This window comes from Phoca vitulina, unplaced genomic scaffold (assembly GCF_004348235.1).
Source record: "Phoca vitulina isolate PV1807 unplaced genomic scaffold, GSC_HSeal_1.0 scaffold21, whole genome shotgun sequence".
In the NCBI taxonomy this organism is placed as follows: Eukaryota; Metazoa; Chordata; class Mammalia; order Carnivora; family Phocidae; genus Phoca; species Phoca vitulina.
This window is the reverse complement of record NW_022589724.1, coordinates 10,241,247-10,266,378: the sequence shown is the minus strand read 5'-3', so window position 1 is coordinate 10,266,378 and position 25,132 is coordinate 10,241,247. Positions and strand designations below refer to the sequence as shown.

Sequence of the window (25,132 nt, the reverse complement as noted above, 5' to 3'; positions counted from 1 at the left end):
TCACATCTGTAGGGAGAGGAAATATATATGTGCCTTTTCATCAATTAGATTTGCCTTATCTTCCTGGGATTGTACACGCTTACGCACTATAGCAGCAGCCCATGTCTTGGTTCCAAAGGATACTGGTATAAAAACCATTCATTTTGTCATATTTTTAATTTTGGAAAAAGTTTAAGCCCTCAGTACCAGAACTATAATCCTAATGGTTGTCAAAACTGAAAAATACAGTACGGACTAGATAACTCGTCTGGACCATTTGTGTAACCACAGCTATATCAAGTTATGTAAAGTAAAAATTATAACTCAAGACAGTTTTTAGCGGTCCAAGTGCTTTTTGTCTCTTTCTTTACTGGGTCAAATTCAAGACCTAAAATGGACAGGTTTTACATAGATGCCTCTGAAGAACCTTCTCACAGGTGTAAGATAACAATGAGTTCTAGTTCTCAGAGCTCTTGTCAGAGTTTTCATTCTGAAGGATTGTGTTCAAGACGGAATATGTTTCTTCATGGACAAAGATTTTAAGAGGAAAAATATTATACAAGTGAATATGAAAATGTTATAAAGTCCTGAGAGTGCAATTTGGTCTGCAAATCATCAATGAAATCAGACTTCATAAACATCAACCATTAGTCGTCACCACTGTTATGGTCAAGTGAAAATTATTCAACTCGTTTTATATGATCCATCAATAAGTTGAAAGTGGAATTGAAATTGAGAGTTAACTGCATGGCCAGGCAGCCCAAGTGTCTAGGCTCTCGAAGCTTTTCCTTCCGAAATATGTGGCTACTTTATGTTCACCGTCTTGTTGAATTTTTGAACCTCAGTTATGATTCTCAGTTCTGAATAAGTAAGTGTTTTTTCTAAATTGAATATGTTTGTGTATTCATTTGGATTTCCATTTCATGAATTTTTGAGTTAGTGGCATGCATCTTTTTCCCCCAAACCATTGTCGTCCCTGTAGAGCATGTTGTGTCCTGAATGTTTGCATCGCACCCTTCTGCCCCGATGCCCCCATTCTGCTTGCTCTGGTGGAGATATTGCACATTACTAAGTTGCATGTTGTCACGGCCTCCGTGCAATTTAGTGTGTGTGATATTTTCACACGAGTGCATGCACACGGGTATGGCTCTTGCTTGTGGGATTACAGCTTTTCAGTGCCGGTGGGTGGGAGTCCTACTTACGAATTGGATGGGAGAATGTATGTACTGTGAGATTTATTTTTTCTTTTTTTTTTGTTTTTTGGAAAGTGAATGTGCTTCTCACCTCTACCCCCCAACTCTGGAAAATTAAAAGTATTTGGGTTAAAAAAAAAAAAACTGTGTCGATCATTCAGTAAATCAGTATTTCTATTTTTGACTTTGAACAAATTAAATATTGGTTGGAAAGAAATTCTCATGAATTTAAGGTTATAAACATTTGTTTAAATTAAAATGTATAAGGAAGAGTTTAAAGCTGTAAGAAAATGTATTTTCATTTATTTGAAGAGGTAGCTCTCCTAACACTGGAATAGAGAGACAAAATCTCTTATGCATATTTGGGAAGATCAAATTAACTGAAGTTCTTAAGTAATAACCCACTCAGTAAAAATAATGCCTTTTTAAACTACTTGATTATAGATTGGTCTAATAATCTTAAACCTTTATGTCAAGTTTCCAAGGAAATGACTTAAGAAACTTTGTCTTGTATTTAGTTTCCCATTGTGATGATTTAAAAATTGTTAAATTAATTTTAATAGCCTTATAATTGAATTAGTGTTGAGATACAAATGTTTGCTATTTGTCTGTATGATTGAAACAGCCCCTTGTTAATGTTTTAGTTAGCATTAGAGTAAGCATCCGTGATCAGTGAGCACCGTCAAAGACACAAAACCATGTACTGGGGCGCCTGGGTGGCGCAGTCGTTATGCGTCTGCCTTCGGCTCAGGTCATGATCCCAGGGTCCTGGGATTGAGCCCTGCATCGGGCTCCTTGCTCAGCAGGAAGCCTGTTTCTCCCTCTCCCTCTGCTGTTCCCTCTGCTTGTGGTCTCTCTCTCTGTCAAATAAGTAAATAATCTTTAAAAAAACAAAGAAAAAACAAAACCGTGTATTAATGTGTAAAAATATTGAATTAATATTTCTACTGCCAAGAATTCCAGTTGATTGAATGTGATGTCACTGTTGTATGCTTCTGTGTGTGACGGTGACTCACTGTTTTTTCCAGTGGGGATGGAAGGCTTCCACAGAAGCGGCCTCTCCCTGTGCTTCTCAGCAGCACACTAGGTCTGCTCGTGCAGCCTGACCATTCCCCTCTGCAATGGGGAAATCCAGTGTCAACCAGGTTTCTGTACACTTCACCGTGGAGCTGGGTCTCTGGGGCAGATGAACCAGGAAATGGAAGGAGATGTAACTTTTCCTTCTTTTTTATTTTTTAAAGATTTTATTTATTTGTTTAATTGACAGAGAGAGGGAGAGACAGCGAGAGAGGGAACACAAGCAGGGGGAGTGGGAGAGGGAGAAGCAGGCTTCCCGCCGAGCAGGGAGCCCGATGCGGGGCTCCATCCCAGGACCCTGAGATCATGACCTGAGCCGAAGGCAGTCGCTTAACGACTGAGCCACCCAGGCGCCCCGAGATGTAACTTTTCAAGAGAGGTTAGGTGTTAATGAAGAGAGCTGGGGGATACTTTTCCCGATTGGTAATTTTATCTGCTGTGTTTCTGGAAGCTGGCCTGCCCTGTCTACTCCCTAGCCTTACCTGGAGGAGCAGTATATTGTAGTGAGGGTAGAACACTGGTAAGGTCATGCTCGTGGCTGTTTCCTGAGGGAACAGTAATCTGGTAAGTCTTCCTATTTGACCTTTAGAAAGAAAAAAGGGCAGAACCAGTGTAAGGAAGTGTTGGGAGTAGGCAGAATTTGATTTTGGACTCTTCTTCCTTAGACACGTGCACTCTACTTGTCTATGGTCTAGAGCCTGGTGTCCTCTGAGGGCATAGAGCTTCCTGACTGTGGCTTATCGTTCTCTCCAGCCCCCTCCTTGCTTCAATCTGATTCCATTAATCCAGGTCGTCTGATCAAATCCTGGGTTGTCTGGCCAATTTTCTCTTACTTGTTTAGAAAAGTAACAACACCCCTTTCTTCTTCTTCTTTTTTTTTTTTTTAAGCTTCCTCACCATCTCTCCCTACAAGAACACCCTTTTGGTCAGAAATGAGAGAGGGCTGAGAGCTGAAGGAAAGTATTACCTAGCTTGTAAAAGAGTTAAGTTTCATCTTAGAGTTTAGTTTGTAAAGGGTGAGGAGAGAGCTGGTTAAGAATTAAATCCTAATCTAACCAGGCATTTTTTTTTTAAAGATTTTTAGAAAATATTTATTTATTAGAGAGAGCATGAGTAGGAGGAGGGGCAGAGGGAGAAGCAGACTCCCCGCTGAGCAGGGAGCCCTACGTTGGGCTCGATCCCAGGACCCAGGGATCGTGACCTGAGCCGAAGGCAGACACTTAACTGACTGAGCCACCTAGGTGCCCCCAGGCATTTTTTTTTTTAAAGATTTATTTATTTGAGAGAAGAGAAAACGTGAACGAGGGGAGGAGCAGAGGGAGAGGGACAAGCAGATTCCGTGCTGAGTGGGAAGCCCGATGCAGGGCTCAAGCCCACGACCCCAAGATCATGACCTGAGCCAAAATGAAAGAGACAGACACTCAACTGACTGAGCCACCCAGGTGCCCCTAACCAGGCATCTGAAACTAGTTCAAGTCCCTGGTGCAGAGGAGTTAGATATGTAGTTCACCCGTGAACAATGTGGGGGTTAGGAGACACCAACTCCCTACACTGCCGAAAATTTGTGTATGACTTTTGACTCCCCAGAAACTTAACTACTATAGCTTCCTGTTGGCCAGAAGCCTTACTGATAACATAAACAGTCAATTAACACATACTTTGTGTGTTATACTTGTTTTATACTGTATTCTTACAGTGTAGTAACCCAGAGAAAAGAAAATGTTATTAAGAAATCATAAGGAAGTGAAGATATATACCAGATTGAAAAATATCCCCATAAAAGTGGATCCACATAGTTCAAACCCCTGTTGTTTAAGGATCAACCATGTAGTTGTGTAAACGACGCATGGACACACACCTTTAGTGCCATATAGTATAAATCCACAATAGTGTTTATTAGGGGAAAACTTAGACAATAACTGCTTGTGAATGAACTTGGAATTTTTATTCACAGAGAAGTATGCTTAGGTGGGGCCTGACTGGATTGGATGCACTGGAGCCTGCCTTCCAGTTGAGGGGAAACCCTGCCCTTTATGGGTCTGCATGTAGCATGGGGCAAGGGAACGTCTACAGGACTATCTAACAGTGGAAGGTTTCTGAATGAGGCTGTGGCCTTGTTAGAAAGGGGGAGCTTCCAGCTCTGTGGCTGGTATCAGTCTCATCCCTTGAGCTAAATCAGACTTGTTGCACCAGCTTGACTGAGCTACCAAAAGAGGGGAGGAAAAGGGCAGCCAGGGTCTTCTGAATTTGATTCTCTTAAACTGCTGAGTGTTAGGAAAGCCTGGAGATGTAGTTGGAGAACAATGTCAATGATCTTTGAAGAATCACTGAAAAAAGAGGTCCCAGAAGACTGGGCACAGGCAAACACCCTATTCAAGAGAGAGGACTGAAGTAGACAGTAGAGGAAAACTAAATGTTACATGTATATTAACCTGATGAACTTGATGCAGGTTTTCCGTGAATTTCTATAGTAGATGCTTGATCATATGGTTGTGAACAGTTATAAAGGGAAGGGTAACTTCCAGTGGCACCGTGCGTTCGTGCAGCACAAGTCCTACATAACCACCCTTAGAAAATGCCACAAGTCAGAGCTTTTGTGATTTTTGCAGATTTTTTTAAAATTTTATTTTGTTTTTTTTTTTAAGATTTTTATTTATTTATTTGATGGAGAGACAGAGAGAGTGAGCACAAGTAGGCAGAGAGGCAGGCAGAGGGAGAGGGAGAAGCAGGCTCTCCGCGGAGCAGGGAGCCCGATGTGGGGCTCGATCCCAGGACCCTGGGATCATGACCTGAGCCGAAGGCAGACGCTTAACCGACTGAGCCACCCAGGCACCCCTTTTAATTTTATTTTGATGAAGTATATCATAGTGTCTTTCTTTGATGACAAGATAGGAAAATGCTCACTGAATTTGAGTATCCAAAAGTGTTGATTAATGGGTTGATATCAATGAGTGAATGAAATGAGTGAATGATGATTATAAGGAATAAATACTCTTTGCATTGATTAAACTAGTGATTTCTGGTAACCCATTCAAACTGTATTGTGCATGCCATTAATTATGTGCCAGATAAAGTTGTATTTGATTTGATTATGAGAATGAACAATTCCTAGCAGTCTCTGAATTTTAGGTTCCAAAGAACCTGAGAGATGAGTGATTATATACACTGTATTTTGGGTTTTTGCTTATGTAGCTTCATCAGTACCTTACAATTTAAAATCATTAATCTAAGACTTTGTGGTATGCTTCTTCTACTCCCAGCTTTGCCATACCCCGTATCTCTTTAGGACACAGCAAAAATTGGTATACTTCCGGGGCGCCTGGGTGGCTCAGATGGTTAAGCGTCTGCCTTCGGCTCAGGTCATGATCCCAGGGTCCTGGGATCGAGTCCCGCATCAGGCTCCCTGCTCCTTGGGAGCCTGCTTCTCCCTCTGCCTCTCTCTCTCTCTGTCTCTCATGAATAAATAAATAAAGTCTTTAAAAAAAAAAAAAAAATTGGTATACTTCCAAAAACTGCAAGGAGAAAAAAGAAAGTTACTATGTGCATTATTTTTAGCCTTACTAAAATGCTAATTGGTAATAATGACACAATTGTCTAATAGCACCAACTTAATTGCGTGCTTACTGTGCACCAATCACTAAGCTTATCACTTTAGTTGCATTATTAATCTTCATAATAACATCAGGAAGTGAATGCTTGTCTCTGTTATCTCTGTTTTACAATGAAGGAAAGCGAAGCTCAGAGAGGTTTTACAGTTTTGAAGATCATGCCACTAATCAGTGACAGAACTGGGATTCCAGAGCAGTTGGTGACAGACCAGAGCTCTTTCAGGTCTTGTGACACCCATTTCTGTATTCTTGCTGCCCAATCCACATCCTGTTCGCCTTCATTAACATTTCTCATGTATTACCTCATTCTTGACTGTTGCCTTCCTCACCGCCACTCCTTTCGTTTCATTCATTACCTCTCGGAGTCTCGTAACTTCTGGGCTCATGACCTCCAGTTCTGTCCCTTCTTTCATCCATCCTCTACCTGACATTTGCTGAGTACCCGCTGTGCGCCAAGCACTGAGTTACACGCTTTGCATATATTATTTCATCGATTTCCTCTTGGGTCCCCTCATTCATCCAGAAAAGAGACCTCTGGTCAGATATCAAGAGAATCTTTTAATCTGGGAGTGTAGTTCAGTTTTTTAAAAAATGAAGGCAAAAAAAAAAGGCTCAAAATGAGGGCCTGAGTTCTTCCAAGTAAAAAGGCAATAACGAAATTGTTGGATCTGTACTAGATCAGCCTGGTGTACTAACTCCCAGTCCAGGCACCCGACTCACTAAAAGCCCAACATTTGGTGCCGCAGTGGTTCACAGAGCTCTCCACAGAGTTGTGCCAGCAAGGCATGGAGGTACACACTGTGGGCACTGTGTGCCGTGTCACATCTCTCATTGCTCCTCGCCCCATCCTCATGTTCTACCTCTATTTTCCAGAACATCTCACTCTAATAGGGTGAATAGGACCCCAGTTTGTCTCAGGATGGGTATACTGAGCCCCAGTCCCCTTTGGAAGTGGGCAGCTAGGATGGCCACTATTGAACAGTGGCCCTGGCCAGAACCAGATGTGGGCGTCACGCGGCTGCTCAGGCTTCTGTTGGTGGTGTCTGGGCTTTGAGAACCATTAAGTATGTGTTTGGCCTGCAGGTGAGTATCTTAGTAATATTTAATAGGAATCTGGATACCAAAAATACATCTTTATCCAACATTTTGAGCTTTAGTGAGTTGGGTGCCTTGACTGGGAGTTAGTATACCAGATCGATCTAGTACCCAGATCCAACAATGTCCAGAAAGAGTTTTCTTGCCTTTTAACTGTAAATAGCTCAGCACCACCCCCCCGGCCTCCGTCCTCAGTTTGAGCTTTCTTCTTCTTCTTCTTTTTTTTTTTTAAAAAGATGTGCATATGCACCTTCAGTTTAACAGATTTATCTGATTTTTGACTGGGACTCTTTTCTGGAGGAATGAGGGGACCCAACAAGGAGTCAGTGGAACCACACAGGCAAAGCATGTTAACAGCACTTGGCACGTAGTGGGTTGTATTAGTTTCTGATTGTGGCTATAACATGACCATAAGCTTATTGGCTTAAACCACAAAGATTTTTTTTTTTTTTTATCTGACATTTCTGGAGGTCAGAAGTCCTAAAATTAGGGTGTCAGCAGGGCTGTGTTCTTTCTGGAGGGTTTAGGGGACCGTCTGTTTCCTTGCCCTTTCCAGCTTCTGGAGGCTGCCTGCATTCCTTGGCTCATGGTCCTCTCTCCATGTTCAAAGCCAGCAGTGTAGCATTTTCAAATGTCTCTTTCTCTCTGACCTCTGCTTTTGTCCTCATGTCTTCTCTAACTCAGACTCTCCTGCTTTCCTCTTTTTATAAATTGTTTTTTATTGAGATAAAATTCATATGCATGAAATCCACCATTTTAACCATTTTTAAAGCATACAGTTCAGTGGTTTTAGTATATTCACAATTTGTGCATCCATCACCACTGTCTTCTATCACAGCCTCCTTCTTATAAGGACTTCTGTGATTACATTGGGCCTACCCAGTAATCCAGGATAATCTCCCTAATCTCAGAATGCTTAGCTTAATCCCATCTGCAAAGTCCCATTTGCCATGTAAGGTAACATATTCACAGGGCCTGGGCATTAGGATGTAGATATTTTTGTGGGGCTGTTATTCAGCCTACCACACGGGTACTTAGCAAACGTTAGCGTCTCTTGAACTTACCTTCTCAATTCAGATACACTAAGCTGTTGTACTACAACCTTCTAGAGTTTTCATCATCAGAATCCTCTGAGCATTAATGAAGTCTACTGTTCTCAAGAACTAGAACTGTAATAGCTCCTGTTTATTGGGCACCCAGCATGCACTGGGTCAGTTAGGAGGGGATTTGGATGCATTGCCATTTAGCTTTTCGTGAGGTTGAATTGCTCTTTCTGCCAGTGTTCACCCTCATAATACCATAAGTATGAAATTGAGCCTCACACCTTGAAGAGATGTGGGGTCGTATAGCAGGAAATGACTTCTGGCTGATCGTCCATGGACTGTACGTTTTCTTTGAATTGAGAAATCAAAGGAATTGCTAGTGTTTCTTACAGAATTAAGACATACCACATGACCCAGCATCTCCATTTCTAGGTACATACTGAGAAGCGGTGAAAGCAAATGTCCACGCAAAGACTAGTGCTCGAATGTTCAGAGCAACATTATTCACAATAGCCCCAAACCAGAAACAGCCCAAGTGGCCATCAGCCGGTGATTGGATAAACAAATTGTGGCATATCCAAATAATGGAATACTACTCCGCAATTAGAGAGCAACAGACTGCTGATGATAATGTGAGTGAATCTGAAAATATGGTAGCAGGTTGAAGAAACCAAACACAAAAGCTATATAATGAAAATGTGAATGTCTTTGACACTACTGAACTGTACAGTTAAAAATGGTTAAATGGCAAATTTCTTGGTATGTATATTCTACCACAGTTTTTTTAAAAAGCTACATAATGTATGATTCTGTTCATACGAAATTCTGGAAAAGGCAAAACCATAGTGACTGTAGTGACAGAGAACATACCTAGTTGGTGTCAGAGATCAGGGTTCAGGGAGGGGTAGACTATCCCGGGGCATAACGTTTTAGGGTGATAGAAATGTTCTACATCTTGGCTGCAATGGTGGTTCTGCAGCTGTATACATTTGCCAAAACTTACTGAATTAATACACTTAAAGATGAGTTTTATTGTTTATAAATTCTAGTTCAGTAAAGCCGATAAAAAGGAAAAAATGGCTAGGAATTTGATGGAGTTAAAAAAAATTCTGTCTCCTAGTAAATTGTTAGGGGATTTGTCTTTCTGTTCTATAAAGCCTGTGTACCAGATCCTAAACAATAAGATCGAGGGGAATGCATTGCCTTTTCATCCCTCATTGGGTTATGTGAACATGTTTAGTAGCTGTAAACAGTATCTAATACGTTTAGGGTCCACAAAGTTACTTGAAAGTTGTCTTAATGAGAATGTTATCAGCAATCAGTATTCCCAGAGGTAGAGGAAGGAAGACTGTGTGCTGTTTCCTACAAGTGGTCCTTTTTGGATTGAGTTTTGCCTACTTGCCACCCAGAGGGGTGATTCAGTTGAGATATTTCATTGCACCTTTGATATCAACTTCATTTTGGTGTAACAGTTTTTGAATAACAGTTGGTAAAACATTTTGAATAACATAAGGTTGGTGAAAATATCTATATCTTTTCTCATTGATCTTCCCAGTTCTGGTCAAATTCTTTACCTTTTTAAAAAATTTTATTTTTTATTTTTTTAAAGATTTTATTTATTTACTTGAGAGAGAGGAGATATAGCTAGAGAGAGCACAAGCGGGGAGGAGAGGGAGAAGCAGGATCCCCGCGAGCAGGAAGCCCAATGCGGGGCTTGATCCCAGGACTCTGGGATCATGACCTGAGGCGAAGGCAGATGCTTAACTGACTGAGCCACCCAGGTGCCCCTGTACTTTTTTTTTTTAAGACCTTAGTCTTATTAATCTCCCTGGGGTATTTGACCTTAATATCATCCCCTCTTTCTTAAAAGCTGCTCTCTCCTTTGGTCTCTGGGAATACTGCACTCTAGTGATTGTCTCCCAGCTGCAGGTGTGATTTCATTCTCTCTTTGGCTGATGTATCTCTGTCCTTAGGTCCCCTGTGGGAACACAGCCAGTTGCCCCATTTTCTCTGGGTTTGTCCCTGGAGTATCTTATCCTTTCCTGTGATTAATCTCTTCTGGCACATCTCAAAGCTCTTGTCCCAAGTTCTCCATCAACTTTGTCTTTTACTTCCAGCTACCTCCAGGGTTCACCATCCTTATTTCTTACCATTGCCCAAACTAAATATATTCCCCTTTCTTCCATGTCCTCTCTCATTTGGGGCTTTTCCATGCCCTTGAGACACTGCTGTTCTTTTCCCCTCAGGTTGAAAACCTGAAGCTCGGCTATTTTCCCTTTTTCCCCCATCTCCTCTATTTATTTACTGTTTGGATATTTTCTGTTTCCTCTGGGCTCTCTCCCTTCCTTTCAGCCTTTTTGATACCACTTTAATCTGTATCTTTATTGTCAGAGGTCACATGGCAGTTCCACATTCTCGAGTGAAAGCTGCTGGTCAGCATGACAAAGGAGGTTTGACAATTTGGGGAGCCCTGTGTCGCCGAGTCCATGTGTCAGAACCCTAGTAAATGACTGAATCTCTAGGTTCTGGAGCTTGACTTTGCTCTTACAGTCTATCTCTTGGGATGCTTTGGAAAAGCGCGGTGTGTCCTTTTGTGTGTCCAGTGTCCCCTTTGCTGCCACAGCCTCTGATTTTTTAATGACAGCTTTTCCTTCCCTCATGAGTATATGCCCATGCTTCCCCTGTGCCCCACAGAATCCTGGGTTTTGTAATTTTGTGATACCTTTGGGATAACTTAAGGTTTGCTGCCTTTGTGCTCTCTTTGAGCAGTTCCTAATTTCTCCTCCTGACACAATAGTGCCTTAATCTTCCAACTGAAAACGAAAGCTGAAGCACCTGACATTGCAGATTTTCATGTACTTCATTCCTATTAATCACCAGTTATGTGGGTCTGTTTTTATCCCTTTTGTATTTTCCTCTCTGCTTTTACTTGGGAGGTAATAAGATTTTTTTTTTTTCCATAAATTCTCTCCAAATGACTTGCATTTTTTGACAGCATTTGTAGAAGTGTCTTTGTAGGCTTGGTTGCAGAGTTGAAGGAACATGGGAAAATTTTGTAAATAAGACCCATGAAGTGCAAGTTATATTATCCTGCACTTGTTCTTCCCAAAGAGGAGAGCTGGCCACAGCCTGTATTTCTTTTTTTTTTTTTTAAGATTTTATTTATTTATTTGACACACAGAGAGATAGAGAACACTAGCAGGGGGGAGCAGCAGGCAGAGGGAGAGGGAGAAGCAGGCTCCCCGCCGAGCAGGGAGCCTGATGTGGGACTCGATCCCAGGACCCTGGGATCATGACCTGAGCCGAAGGCAGACGCTTAACTGACTGAGCCACCCAGGCGTCCCTCACAGCCTGTATTTCTTTTTTTTTTTTTTTTTTTAAAGATTTTATTTATTTATTTGAGAGAGAGAGAATGAGAGAGAGCACATGAGAGGGGGGAGGGTCAGAGGGAGAAGCAGACTCCCTGCCGAGCAGGGAGCCCGATGCGGGACTCGATCCAGGGACTCCAGGATCATGACCTGAGCCGAAGGCAGTCGCTTAACCAACTGAGCCACCCAGGCACCCACAGCCTGTATTTCTTAAAATTTAACTGCATCCTCAGAAATAAGATAGTCATGCTTAATTTTTTTTTTCCATTTATTTTGGCGGTGAAAGATGTGCTTCAGAAGTGAAAAGTTGATGAGTTATTTCAGTGAATAGGCATTTTAAGGTGTTATATTTCAGTTATTTTTTTCATCAGAGAAATTTAGTTAAACATGAAGCCAGAGGCCTGGAAATATTGATTTTTCTGAATCACAATGTGATGCTGTGTTTATTTACTGTCCCTTTTATCTTTGGGCATTCTAGAGGAGTGTTTGATGCTTCCCTCAAAATGGCTGGCTTCTACGGATTGTACACATGGCTGACTCATACCATATTTGGCATCAATATTGTCTTCATACCATCAGGTAACAGTAGTATCATAACTTCCACTGTCCCCTGTTTAAGGAAAATTAAGCCATTTTCTGTACATTGGGAAATGTCATCTTCCTCAAGCTTAAAATACTAAATTTTAGAGATCTAATCTAGTCCAGAATAGGAGCAGAAGTATGATTTGTAATGTGTATTTATGCTGTATTTCCAGTAGCTCGAACGATAACCCAGCACATAGGAAGCAGTGCATAAGTATTTGTTAAATGAGTGAATGTCCCAGCACTTAGCACAACACCTAGTATCTATGTACTTGGCACTCAGTAAATGTTTGAGTTGAACTGATTGGCAGGGAGCAATGAGTTGGTCAAATAGCTTTGTCCCATGAAGGATACTGTCCCAGGGGCAAGATGAATGAGTTGTCTCCATACCCCGTAGGATCAATTCCATATGCTCATTCCATAAGCACCAGAATGGTTCAAAACCACCCTTTACTTTTTCCTCTACATTATCTCTGCTCCTCTCCTTCCACTTTTCCTTCCTTTATTTCTGTGGTTGCTTGACTTCCCGGATATATCTGCCTTCCACATTTACCCTCTACCACCCTTTTTTCCCCTTTTGGTCCACACTCCCTTTCTTCCTTACATTCCCAAGTTCATTCATGTTCTTTCCTACTTCGCTGTCCACTAAGCCACCCTCTGATGTGCGAGCAGCCTGAGAACACATGGCGGTCGTTGTTTCATAACGACCTTGTGAAGCAGGCAGGGTCGGTGGGGTTCCTGTCGTAGAGATGAGAAACCACACGTTTTCCAAGGTCACATACCTGGCAGGACCAGAACTAGATCCACGTCTGCTTGACTCTTAGTCTGGAGGGGAGCCAGAGGAGAGAGCGAACACGCTGCTGTGGAAGGGGATGAGCTTGAAGTGAGTCCTTTGGCGAGTAGGGCTTTTGGTTTTGTTTTTGTTTAAACTACATTTCATTTTTATTAGAAAGAAACAAGGTGAAGGATATACATTCATCTCTGAGGTTTAGAAACTAACTTCTAATTTGGCTTTGGACTCAGTATAAATTTGACCAATGCTTTACTGTTGCATTATAGGGTTGTATATTAATTAACTAACCATTGATTCAAAATAACAACTGTGGGACACTAGAATTTTGTTGCTTAAGAAGAGATTCATGAAAAGAAAAAGAGATTCATGAAGTAGACACATACTTTAGAAAGATTTTCAGCATCAGCTTTTGAGATACATATCAGACCTTCATTTCACTAACAAATTCAGTTAAACGGGGCGTTATCATGCACTGAGTTTGTGTTTAACTTGTTTTGGTGTAATTGTTTAAGTAGGAGGAGCTAGTGCTTAGGTTCTGCTGTTTTGTTATTGTTTTAGTGGTGATGTTAAGTTGCTTTCCTTTTAATCTTAGCTTTGGCAGCAATCCTGGGAGCGGTACCATTTCTGGGGACGTACTGGGCAGCAGTACCGGCAGTTCTAGACCTGTGGCTTACACAAGGCTTAGGGTGCAAAGCCATCTTACTGTTGGTTTTCCATCTCTTGCCAACATACTTTGTAGATACTGCCATCTATTCGGATATATCAGGGTAAGTATCCACAGAACTTCTCAAGTTGCTGGTGAATCATATCCAGGGATTTATGTGGCCTTGTTAAAGAAAGGTTGTTTTGTTTTGTTTTCCCTTTTGGGGATGGGAAAAGGGACAGATGGTAGGATTTTTCAGTGAAGTAGTCTTTTGTGATCCCACTGATACAATCAGATTTTAATGTAATATAATTAATACTGTTTGCAAGGTATGCTATTTTGTTGTCTAAGTATTTACAATATATGAGACTCTGTGTTAACACAAAATTGTGAATAATCTTCTGTTTTAGTGATATTTAAGCTAGGAAAGAAATATTATTAGATGTACATAAAACATTTAAAGTACAGAAATGAGTTAGTGGTTATTTTTAGAACTTCTTTGCTTTTGGAGAAAAACATTTAGTTGTAGGTCTGAGGTTCTCCATGTGAAATCAAATCTTATCAAGTTAATGTCTGATAAGCAGAGAGCTCTCTTTACTTAAGATATTATAGTATGGTTCTAGGATGAGTACAGGTTAAATTGAAGACAGAATCCAAGCTTTGGCTATGTAATATAATAAATACCTGTTTTTTAGATTTTGGTATCTCTTAGAAATTGCATTAAGTAAATCAAGCCAATTCTTATTTAGTCACATATCCAGATTCACATTGCTTATTAGAATCTAGGATGTAACCAAATGCTGAATTTTCATCAGTTACTCAAGTTCAGAATATGCCTACTGAAACTGTCATAATAGTTAATATAGTAAAATTCACCATCACAGTAAGTGTAGACAAGGGCTCAGTTCATAGAAAGAGTACCCTTCAGTTAATTTGAGAATATACAGGGACAAATTATATGCCACCTTGTTTTCTCTCTAGTAAGTTGAAGTAGAAAACAAATGATATATAACTACTCTGACGTCCCAAAGTTCCAGAGCAGAAAGAAACAAGCAATTCCATACACAAGCCTTAGGGAAACTTATGTCTAAAACTTGAGAGAGAAAATGAAAGACAAAAGGAGAACATCAGAACGTGGTTAACTAGTGCTTAGCAGTTGAAATTTAAATAGAGTAGTTATATGACTTATCGTTAAATGTTTTCATTTCTCTAAACTTTAAATTTTTTATTGAAGTTTCTAGCTAGAATTTAAGATTTTTATGTGATTTTATCTTAATAATAAAATACTACCTTATTTAGCCAGCATTAGGAAATGAAAGAGTTTGTGTAAGTTGTTTTATTTTTTAATAAATGAAGCCTTTATTTAAAAGCTTCCACACTTTTTTTTAAGCTTTAAGCATTTTTGATAGGAAATTTTTAGAAGTGTATTATTTAGGGAAAAAGCTTACTTACATAGCATACATATGTGGAATATTGCCCTAAATTTTTTTTTTTTTGGAGTGAGGAAGATAGATTATGAATATAGTGTATTAGTTTCCTAAAGACTACCTCACCTTAAATCTTACTTATTGAACTGTAACATAGTACAGAACATTATTCCAGAGTTATTTGCCCCACAGTAAATTGTTCCAGTCACCTGTGTTTGAAAACTAGAAATAGAACAGACCGTCTTTCCCAGTCGCTCCTATGTTAGTGGTCATTTGTTATTGTTATCACTGTGCGGTGCTCCTGTAACCTCTTACTGTATTCGGGTTATGTAAGTGATCCTGTGATAAGCTGGAGGACAATTATGACTCTTGTGAGATAGAAATCTTGGGCTTTGTGACCAATAGTTTCTTCATGAGGCCCTTTATCATTACCCGTGTTTAAAAACTATTTTACGATGTTGCCACAAGTCTAACCTATGAGTAATGTGGATGCTATTGTATTGCTTTATAAAAAGCATAATTATTTGAATTATATGTAAATTGTGCCCATTTAACTATTCTTGTTGGAAGTAAACTTAACATGTGACTTTTGTAACCAGTCCTCAGCCAACACTAACCTAGGTCAGGCATCCATGTAATGGGTGTAGGATATCTGCTAACAGTCTGACTTCACTCCCTCCATTGATGGACCTTATAAAAAGGCAGATGTTGTATGTGTTACATAGGTAAGAAAATGCTTGCATCTCAGTATTATTACAACCAACGTTGTTATCTGCACTGAGGTAATCTAAAGAAAGCTGGTCATGCAATCAAAGGCCTGGTGTGTTAGGAATGAACATAGTGTTAGAGCTGTGTTTCAGATTTACTCCAAGGTTTATGTTTGTTAAAAGCCATGAGCTAATCTGTATGCTCTTTCTTCCAGAGGTGGGCATCCTTACTTGACAGGCTTGGCAGTGGCTGGCGGGGCTTACTACTTAGGCCTGGAAGGAGCAATCATTGGGCCCATACTTCTCTGCATACTCGTGGTCGCTTCTAATATCTATAGTGCCATGCTAGTGAGTCCCACGAATTCAGTGCCCACGCCAAACCAGACCCCGTGGCCTGCTCAGACTCAGCGGTGAGTTAAAGTAGAATGAGCATGAACTCTGTGTGTGAAATTGAACTATCCCATGATTTATTTTTTTACATGAATGGTCTGTCAGGATACAGGTATTTCAGTGCACACGTTCTGCTAAAGATTGTAGAAGACTCTAAGTAGAAAACATTTGTTTGTAGACGTTTGGGTTTCAGATACCAGGAAATTTTAAAAACTAAATTGGGACAGAATTGTTCATGTCATGAAAGACCAAAATAAAAAAAAAAAAACATTTAAAAAACACTTGGGGACATGGTGTACCAGATTAAAGGGGGGGGATCAGGGAACAGGACAATCAAATGCAGTGCAGGGATCAGTGGATGGTCCTGGATTAGGGGTGGGGAGAATCGATAAAGAATATTTATGGAACAGTTGGAGAAATCTGAATATGGGCTATATATTAAATAGTATTTTTATATCAGTGTTAAATTTCCTAGGCATGATAATGATACCTTGGTTGTATAGCAGAATATCCTTTAGGGGTAAGATGTCAAGATGTCTGCAACTTATTTTCAAATAGTTTAGCCAAAACTAATAGAGGGGGAAGTGACTAATAGCAACATACTAACAATTGTTGAGTCTGGATGAATGACATATGGTTAATTGCACTAGTCTTTCAATTTTTCTGTAGCTTTATAAAGCTGTAAAAAGTTGGGAAAAAATTTTGAGTATGCTAGTATGGAGTTATAAAAGTACAGACAGACAATTCATAATTGCTGTCATCTGCTGTCACCAACAGTTCATAAATTAAATTATAATGTAATATGAATTATAATTAAAAAGTTTTCCCTGATTGTGTCAAAATTTTACAAAGCTTTTTATTGAGGTTTATCTTCCATGGGCTGAGATGCACATCTTAAATATACAACAGATGGATTTTTTCAATACATATACCTATGTAAGCATCCCCTGTATTAAGGTATAGAGTATTTCCATTACTCTAGAAAGCTTCCCCATACACCTTCTCAGTCAGACCCCTTCTCTGCTAATAATCTGACCACTGTCACCTTAGATTGGCTTTGCCTATTTTTGAACTTCACTTAACAGGAATCCTATATAGTAAGTACTCCTGAGTCAGGCTCTTCTGCTCAGCATTGTGTCTGTGGCCTCAGCCACATTGTTGCATGGACCAGTCATCGTTTTCTCATGCTGCCTAGTATTCCAGTGCATGAGGATACCACAGTTTATTCATTGCAGTGTTGATGGACATTTGTGTACTTGCCAGTTTATTTTTTTTTTTAAGATTTTATTTATCTAAGAGAGAGGGAGCACAAGCAGGGGGAGGGGCAGAGGGAGAGGGAGAAGCAGGCTCCTCGTTGAGCAGGGAGCCCAGTGCGGTACTCCATTCCCACCCCTGGGATCATGACCTAAGCCAGAGGCAGACGCTTAACCGACTGAGCCACCCAGGCGCCCCCTACTGGCCAGTTTCTTGTACTACATGTCTTCTGGTGGACGGGAGTACTTAGTTTGAGTATATACCAAGAAGTGGAATGGCTGGGTATACATCAGGTTTAACTTCAGTGGATACTACTTGTTAAACAGTTTTTCTTCATGATTGTACCAGAAATCACATGTTAACAACAGAAAAGTAAGATGGACTGTTAAGAATGAAAAAGTAAGAAGTCTCAGAATGAAGAATTTTAACTTTTCAGAGACTATACTACATTGTCCTTATTATTCTCCACTGGAAAATAATTTTTCCTGCCATTGGGTCTTCTAGTGTAATCAAGGAGTCATTAACGAGTTGATTCTGAAAATGTATTTACTGAAACTATTTTATGTTTTTCTTTAAAATTCTTTAGAGGGGCGCCTGGGTGGCTCAGTCGTTAGGCGTCTGCCTTCGGCTCAGGTCATGATCCCAGAGTCCTGGGATCGAGCCCCGCATCGGGCTCCCTGCTCCGCGGGAAGCCTTCTTCTCTCTCCCACTGCCCCTGCCTGTGTTCCCTCTCTCGCTGTGTCTCTCTCTGTCAAATAAATAAGATCTAAATAAAATAAAATAAAATAAAATTCTTTAGAAACATGTTTCTGCTTATTTTGTGTAAATGTTGTACTTTGTGAAGAAAGACATGGTCCTTTAACTCAGAACAAGTCGAATACAGTTTCTGAGTTAGACCCACTTGGTTAGAGGGCCATTTTAGCTAATGCAAGGCACTTAACTTGATGGCAGGGAAAAATCCGTTTCCTTAAAAAGAATAAAAGGAGAGGCACTTAGGTAGCTTTAACAAAAGCTTCACCATTTTGAAGGTGGTGACCCTATGATTTCTGCCTTTACCTCTTAAAGGCAGGTACGTGGGTACCTGAGAAACCAATGAACAGTTACTTGAAAGCAATAAAGAGCACTTGATAACTGGATACCCTACTCCTTGGGGATCCATACAAGAAACCAAAAGAAAATTGGTTGATCAATATTTTGCTGTTATTTTAGAAAAAAACTTTTAATGATTCCAAGTTAGTAAAGCAGGAATTGGTTTTTAACTAATATGAATTCTTCCAGAGGCAAATGACCCTTTCCCCCTTCTCTGAAGGGGGAACTAACATTCTCTGAAGGTAGAATATTATTAATTAGGTGGCAGGGGAGCTAGAAAATTTAATGTGAGGGCTTTTATAGTCTTCATCTTTTTTTTTCTTTAGAAGTTATGTATGCATGTATTTGAAAGGGTCAAAAATTTCTACAAAGCTTATTGTGAAAACTATCTTTTGCTTTCCCCTTGTCTCTCCTTTTCTGCTCTGAGAGGAGCCACTTTTTTTTTTTTTGAGAGAGAGAAAGAGCATGGGGTGGGGGGTGAGGAGCAGAGGGAGAAGCAGGCTCCCTGCCAAGCGTGGAGCCTGACGTGGGGCTTGATCCCAGGACCCTGGGATCATGACCTGAGCCAAAGGCAGCTGCTTAACCAACTGAGCCACCCAGGTGCCCCTGAGAGGAACCACTTTTTGACTCTAATTTGACTTTTACCTCCATTTCTTGAAATAGCATGTTTATTTCTTGATTTTTTTTTTTTTCATGAATAGGCATTATCTGTTTACTTCCCAGTTGGAAGGTGAGAAATTAGCTCTTTCCTACCCACCTCCCATTATTGAACTGTGATATCGGTTAGATCAGTATTTGGCACTTACATTATTATGACTCTGTAAATTACATTCCTATTTGAGCCTTCTTGTATATTGTGTCTGTATTTCCTTACTTTATATAGCTTTTTGCTTTCCTTTGAGTTATAAAGATACTGTGTTTTGTTGTATGTGAGTACTTACAATTAGCCTCAAGCTGTGCACCAGGTGTTCACATCTCCTCTTGCTCAGTATGCTCAGTTGTATCAACTGAGCATATCTTCCTGATGAAGTCTCTGCTAGAGTCTTCTGATCTGCTCCAGTGGATGCTGGCTGCCCTTTTCCCCGCTGTTCAGCTGTCATTCCTTCAGCTCTCCCCTGTGTTGGAATTCTCACTTCCTATATCATTCCCCATATCATTTTCTTTCTTGATTTATTCCCTTTTTGTTGGAGCACAATCTCCTATAGATTTTTGGGAAAGAATGCATGGGGAGTGAATTTTGGGAGGATGATGCATGTCTGAAGAGGCTTTTCCTAAAGTCATACTTAATCAATAGCTTGCCTGGGTAGAGAATTTTTTTTCTAAGATTTTATTTATTTGAGAGAGAGAGAGTGTGCGCATGACCAGGAGAAGGGGCAGAGGGAGAGGGAGAAGCAGACTCCCCGCTGAGCAAGGAGCCTGACAAGGAACTTGATCCTAGGACCGGGATCAAGACCTGAGCCAAAGGCAGATGCTTACTGACTGAGCCACCCAGGCGCCCCTGGGTAGAGAATTTTATGTGTGAAAATTTTTACCTTTAGACTTTCTTTATTTCCTCATTCTCTTCTTGTTTCCATGCTTGTTAAAAGTCTGAAGTCGTTCTGATTCCTGAGTCTTTGTAATTTAACTGTTTGAAAACCTATAGGATCTTCGTTTTACTTTTTTGTTGTTGTTATTCTAATTGATACTTGATAAGACCTTTAAAACTGGAAACTTATGTTCTGCAGTTCTAAAATTTTTCTTGAATTATTTCATTTTTATGATTTCCTTCTCATCCTTTCAGAAACTTAGTTTGATGTTGAGTCTCTTACCCTGGTCATCTTATTTTCTTATCTCTGCTATTTTTCCATTCTGATTTTTTGCCTCCGTTTTCTGGGTAAATTTTTCAACTTTATTTTCCAAACCTTCCACAGAGATTTCCATTTTTACCACATTTTTTTTTCAGTCCTGTTTATCAAGGTGTTATTTACATAAATAAAATCTATACTTTTTTTTTTTAAAGATTTTATTTATTTATTTGAGAGAGAAAATGAGATAGAGCATGAGAGGGGGGAGGGTCGAGGGAGAAGCAGACTCCCTGCCAAGCAGGGAGCCCGATGCGGGACTTGATCCCAGGACTCCAGGATCATGACCGGAGCTGAAGGCAGTTGCTTAACCAACTGAGCCACCCAGGCGCCCTAAAATCTACCTTTAAAAAAAAATAAAATCTACCTTTTTAGCATTCAGGAAGTTATTAGTTTTCTGTGATGCATAACAAATTAGCCCTGGCTTAATGGCTTTCAAACAACATGCATTTATTCTGTCCAAGTTTCCGTGGGCCGGGAGTCCAGGCACCATGTAGCTGGATCTTCTGGCTTTGGTTCTGACAAGGCTGCAGTCAAGGTGTCAGCTGGAGCTGGGGTTTCCTCTGCGGCTTGGGTTCTAAGCTTGCCTTGTGTTGGCAGGATTCATTTTCCTGCAGTTGTGGAACTGAGGCTGACAGCTGGAGGTGGCCCCTCTCCATAGGCAGTTTCGTATCATGGCTGTTGGCTTCTTCAAGGCCAGCAGAAGAGCAGTTTTCTGACTTCGGTTTCTGACCACTCAGATCCCTTTTTAAAGGGCTTGCCTGACTAGGCTCAGTCTACCCAGTGTGCTCTCCTTTTGATTAATTTAAAGTCAACTGATTAGGGGCCTTAATTACATCTGCAAAATCCCTTCACCTTTGCCATATTAACACAACATAATCACAGTATCATTTATCATATATATTTGGCTGTTGGTTCCTATTAAGAGTGAGACATTCACTCAGGAGCTGTGGGTGGGTTATTGTGTGTGTTACCATGATAGAATCTGGCAGAGCCATTGTCTTGTGCAATCCTTGGTGTCAACATTTTTTGGTTCCCCATTTGGACTGGTAAACCCCTCTGAGAAAGATCTTAATAATCTCCTGCCTAGAGGTTGGTGGCCCAGGGGCTGGCATTCTGGAAGCCAAGAGAGGGAAAGGGACAGACGGTGTTTAAGATGTGAGTATTCATGCAATCTCCCGGTGTCAGTGTGTACCCCCACCCTCATCTCTGCCTCTTGTCCCCTACTCCAGAGACTTTTTGTTTTACCTTCTGTCCTGGGGAAAAAAACTCTTAATTTTCTGCCGACGACAGGGGCAATTCCTTGGCCAGGTGGAGGTGGGCGGGGTTATTGAGCAGGGGAGTCGTACTGCTTTTTAAGTAGATTTTAAAGCAGTCCTTCGGCATTTAGCACCACCTTCACCCCAATTCCAGAGTTTACTTGCTGTCACCAGTGTCACCAGTTCCTGAGCCCTCATGGGGATTTTACTGAAGAAATCAAATTGTTTGCTGGCGTTTTCCACTACCGGCCTAGGATCAGCTTTTTAGGGTATGCTGGGTCAGAGCAGTTGTCCCATCTGCCTTCCACCTTCTAGAAGTTTATGGCTCTTACCTCTTACATTCTCTCTCCCTGCCTTCCTTTTCAAGTAAGTGTATGCCTTCAAAAAAATACTTTCACTGGCATTTTAATGAGGTTTTGAAAGGGCTTGAAGGAAGCGTGTGTTCAGTACCTCACCCTTCAGTGGGAAGTCTGAACAAACACAACCTCTGGGGACGTTTATTGGGGTGAAGTTCTGTGATAAAACTTTACGTGTGTTATTTTATTTGATCTGTCCAGTGTTTGCATATAGGTTAGGAATTGGAGGCTTCCATGTTTTATAGATGAGGGACTCAAGGCTTAGGTTCCCTTGCCAATAGCCACCCAGCTAAAAAGCAGGAGAGCCGGTGCGTTTCAACTAATGATCTTTCTTTTCCTTCTTGAGCCATCCTCTTCCCTTCCACAAGAGCAAACGTCATCCTGTTAGACTCAGGGAATGTTACGCTCCACTTCTGTGGGCCAGTTTGTGGTCATCCTTACTACTCCCCACCTCCTTGTTCACCGCCCTCACCAAGTGCTGTCCGTTTGTCTCAGCATCTCTGAATCTTCTTCCTCCGAATCTCCAGTGCCACGCCCCTGGTCTGAGCTGGGCCCAGCTGCTGCATTTCTCACCTGGACTGCTGTGGTCATCTTAGCCTTCTAACGTCTCCCGCCCTCCGCTTGTACAGTTCTCTCGTCCCTTCTCTGCACTGCAGCTGACATGTTCTCTTCAAAATGCAGGCATATCTGATCGTGACCCTGGCTGACCAAAAATGGCCTCCCGTTGGTTTTAGGAGGGAGATCAAAATCCTTGACATGGTTGCAAGACCCTACCTGATCTGATCCTGAACTCTTTCCTCTTGCTGTCTGAGCTGCTGCCATACAGGCTTTTTCTCGGGGCCTCAGACACGCCAGGCTTGCTGCACTGTGATAGTAGAGGGTGGATGGTTGCATTTTGTTAGGCGGACATACCTTTTATGGTAGCTACAAGTACACATTTGCAAGACTGTTTCTGTGAACTACCACCTACAGGAAAAACGAAGGAAGGAGGACCCCCTGCTCTGATTATCACTGTTGATAATGCTGTTTGCAGTATTTGATGGGGGTGAATGTCATGGACACACCACAGCGTAAGGCTCCCAACTATTTTGGCCTTGATTCAGTAACCCGAGTGTATCACTTCCTCTGTTCTGTTTCAACGCTGGGGCTGTCTGGGAGGTGTGGGGAAAGGCAGAGACTCTCCTGCAGTCATGTATCTTAGAGTACTTTCTTGATTTTTGGACAGGATATTCAGACTTGATTTGATGTATTTATTTCACTCCTCCCCAAAATTGAGCAGCGATCTCTGAATATTAAAGGTCAGCAAAACCTGCAAGGAGCAAGTAGCAACGTAGCCCAGCGACTCCTCCAGGAATGTTGTTCTCTGTATTAAGGTTTTCCCCTGCCCTCTGTCACATCTGGACAGTACCTAGAGCGACAACTGGAATGTGGTTCTTTGGGAACTCAGCTTGCTCTTTCACTAGGAGGAGTTATCAGGAGCTCATTTCTGCTCATTCAGAAGCATTCTTTTAACCAGACTTCGAATATCTTTTATAATTTAATACCCAAAGTTAAATCAAAAGTGAGTGTTCTGTTACAAAAGAAATTGTTTAGTAATTAACCTAAGGTTTCACACATCCAGCTTTATAGAGCAAGAAGTTATTTTTTTTTCTCTGTCTTTGCAAAATGAGATAGGAAGGTGTTCTCCAAAAAACCTCACCACTGCTGCAGACCTTTATATTAACCTTCAGAATTTCGGCTGCAGTGCACTCCCCGTTTGGCCAGTTTGGACTAATGAGGGAGAAGAGAGAGGGCTGGAGGTGGGAAGTTTAAGTTGGCCCATCAGACTTCATGCCTACTTTCTGTCTACATCTGCAGACTCCTCTCTCTCTCTCTCTCTCTTTCTCTCTCTCTGCTGCCTGCCTTGTGTTTTATTTTCTAGCCATATTGAACTTGTTTTATGACAATGACCTGAAGTCATTGTCATCTTTGCACATGTTTTCCCTCTTTATAAAGAACACCGCACCGTTTCTAGGCACGGCTGGTACTGTGGCCTGTCCTCAAAGGACTCTTCTTCCGAGAAGCATTGCCAAAACTCTCTGGGCTAGGTGAGATGTGCCTGCCGTGTGGTCCCCTGCACCACAGCATCTTCCACTTACCTGTTGGAGCTTAATACACATTATAACTGTGTCGTTTTAATTAATCATCTTTCCCAGTAGTTGGTAAGCTTTCTGAAAGTAGGAGCTAGGTCTCATCTGTTTACTACTCTTCTACCATTCCTAGCATGGTGTCCAGCACATAAAAAATGCTCAGTGAACATTTGATGAATTAATAGATTAGTGAAACCAAGAACAGTTCAGATAAAAAGATTTTTGCAATATCACCTTGAGGCTGATAAAAGAGGATGGGACATAGTAAGCCCCAGCCTTAGTGCTATATTCCAGATTTGTCGGAAAGTAAGGGATGTGCCTAATAGTGATGCCATGTGCTCTGTCACAAGATTGTGCACCTGTGTGCCAGGTGAGGGTTTGGAAATATACACTCAGCTATGCCAAGCCAACTACGTTAATTTAGTCAGGTAAAGCTTTTTACTTTTAAATGTCCAAAGTTTATTCTGTATCTTTAGGAGGCAAGGAGTCAACAGCTCTTGAGCTGTCAAATCAGAAAAAGTTTAAACATTTACATAAAGGAATTTTTAAAAATCTTACCGAAATCTTTTGGGGAGGAATATTCAGAATTCAAGGAGCTGGGATTGTAAATGAGAAATCACACTGCACATTCCCCATTGCCATTAAAGGAACTGTAAAATGTTAATAGCAGTCTCTGTCCCTCCAGTCACATGTGGTCCTGTTCTGCTTTTCTTGCTCTTAAGTGAGAAATTCTACCACTGTAGTTCTTAGCATATAATAATCCATATGGTTTGGAAAAGAATACTGTATTTATTTATTTTTAAAGAACACTGTATTTAGATGACTGAGGTAGGACATTTACCATTTCTAGACATACTGTCAATGCAGTATTATCCCTTTGTTTCTTCCTATTCTAGAGAGGTCAGGATTTATGAACCCTGCTGATTTGTGAGCCCAGTGCTTCTCCATGAGGACGGAAATAAATTATTTCTGTATCACTAGGTTAGGGGGTTTGTTTTCCAGGAGATAGACATTTATTTAAGATCATTGTTACTTCTGGGGCGCCAGGGCTGCTCAGTTGGTTGAGCAGCTGACTCTTGATTTCAACCCAGCTCGGGTCATGATATTGGGTTCCTGGAATTGAGCCCCGTGTGGGGCTCTGAGCTCAGCGGAGAGTCTGCTTCAGCATTCTCTCCTTCTTCCTGTGCACGCAGTCACTCTCTCTAAAATAAATAAGTGAAAATCTTAAAAAAAAAAAAGTGTTACTTCTGTAGGCTTCACACGCACATGCACGTGCGCGCACACACACACGCACTCACA

At 41.0% G+C, this 25,132-nt stretch overlaps 1 protein-coding gene across 2 annotated transcripts in view; it reads left to right on the top strand.

Moving 5' to 3' along the window:
• Nucleotides 1-25,132, top strand: part of TMEM245 (transmembrane protein 245) — a 99,619-nt gene that overhangs the window by 66,924 nt on the left and 7,563 nt on the right. For both annotated transcript variants that reach the window (XM_032418169.1, XM_032418167.1), the window contains 3 exons: nt 11,842-11,942; nt 13,331-13,505; nt 15,731-15,925. In XM_032418169.1, the coding sequence (XP_032274060.1) occupies nt 11,842-11,942; nt 13,331-13,505; nt 15,731-15,925 (471 nt within the window). The remainder of the gene's footprint in view (nt 1-11,841; nt 11,943-13,330; nt 13,506-15,730; nt 15,926-25,132) is intronic.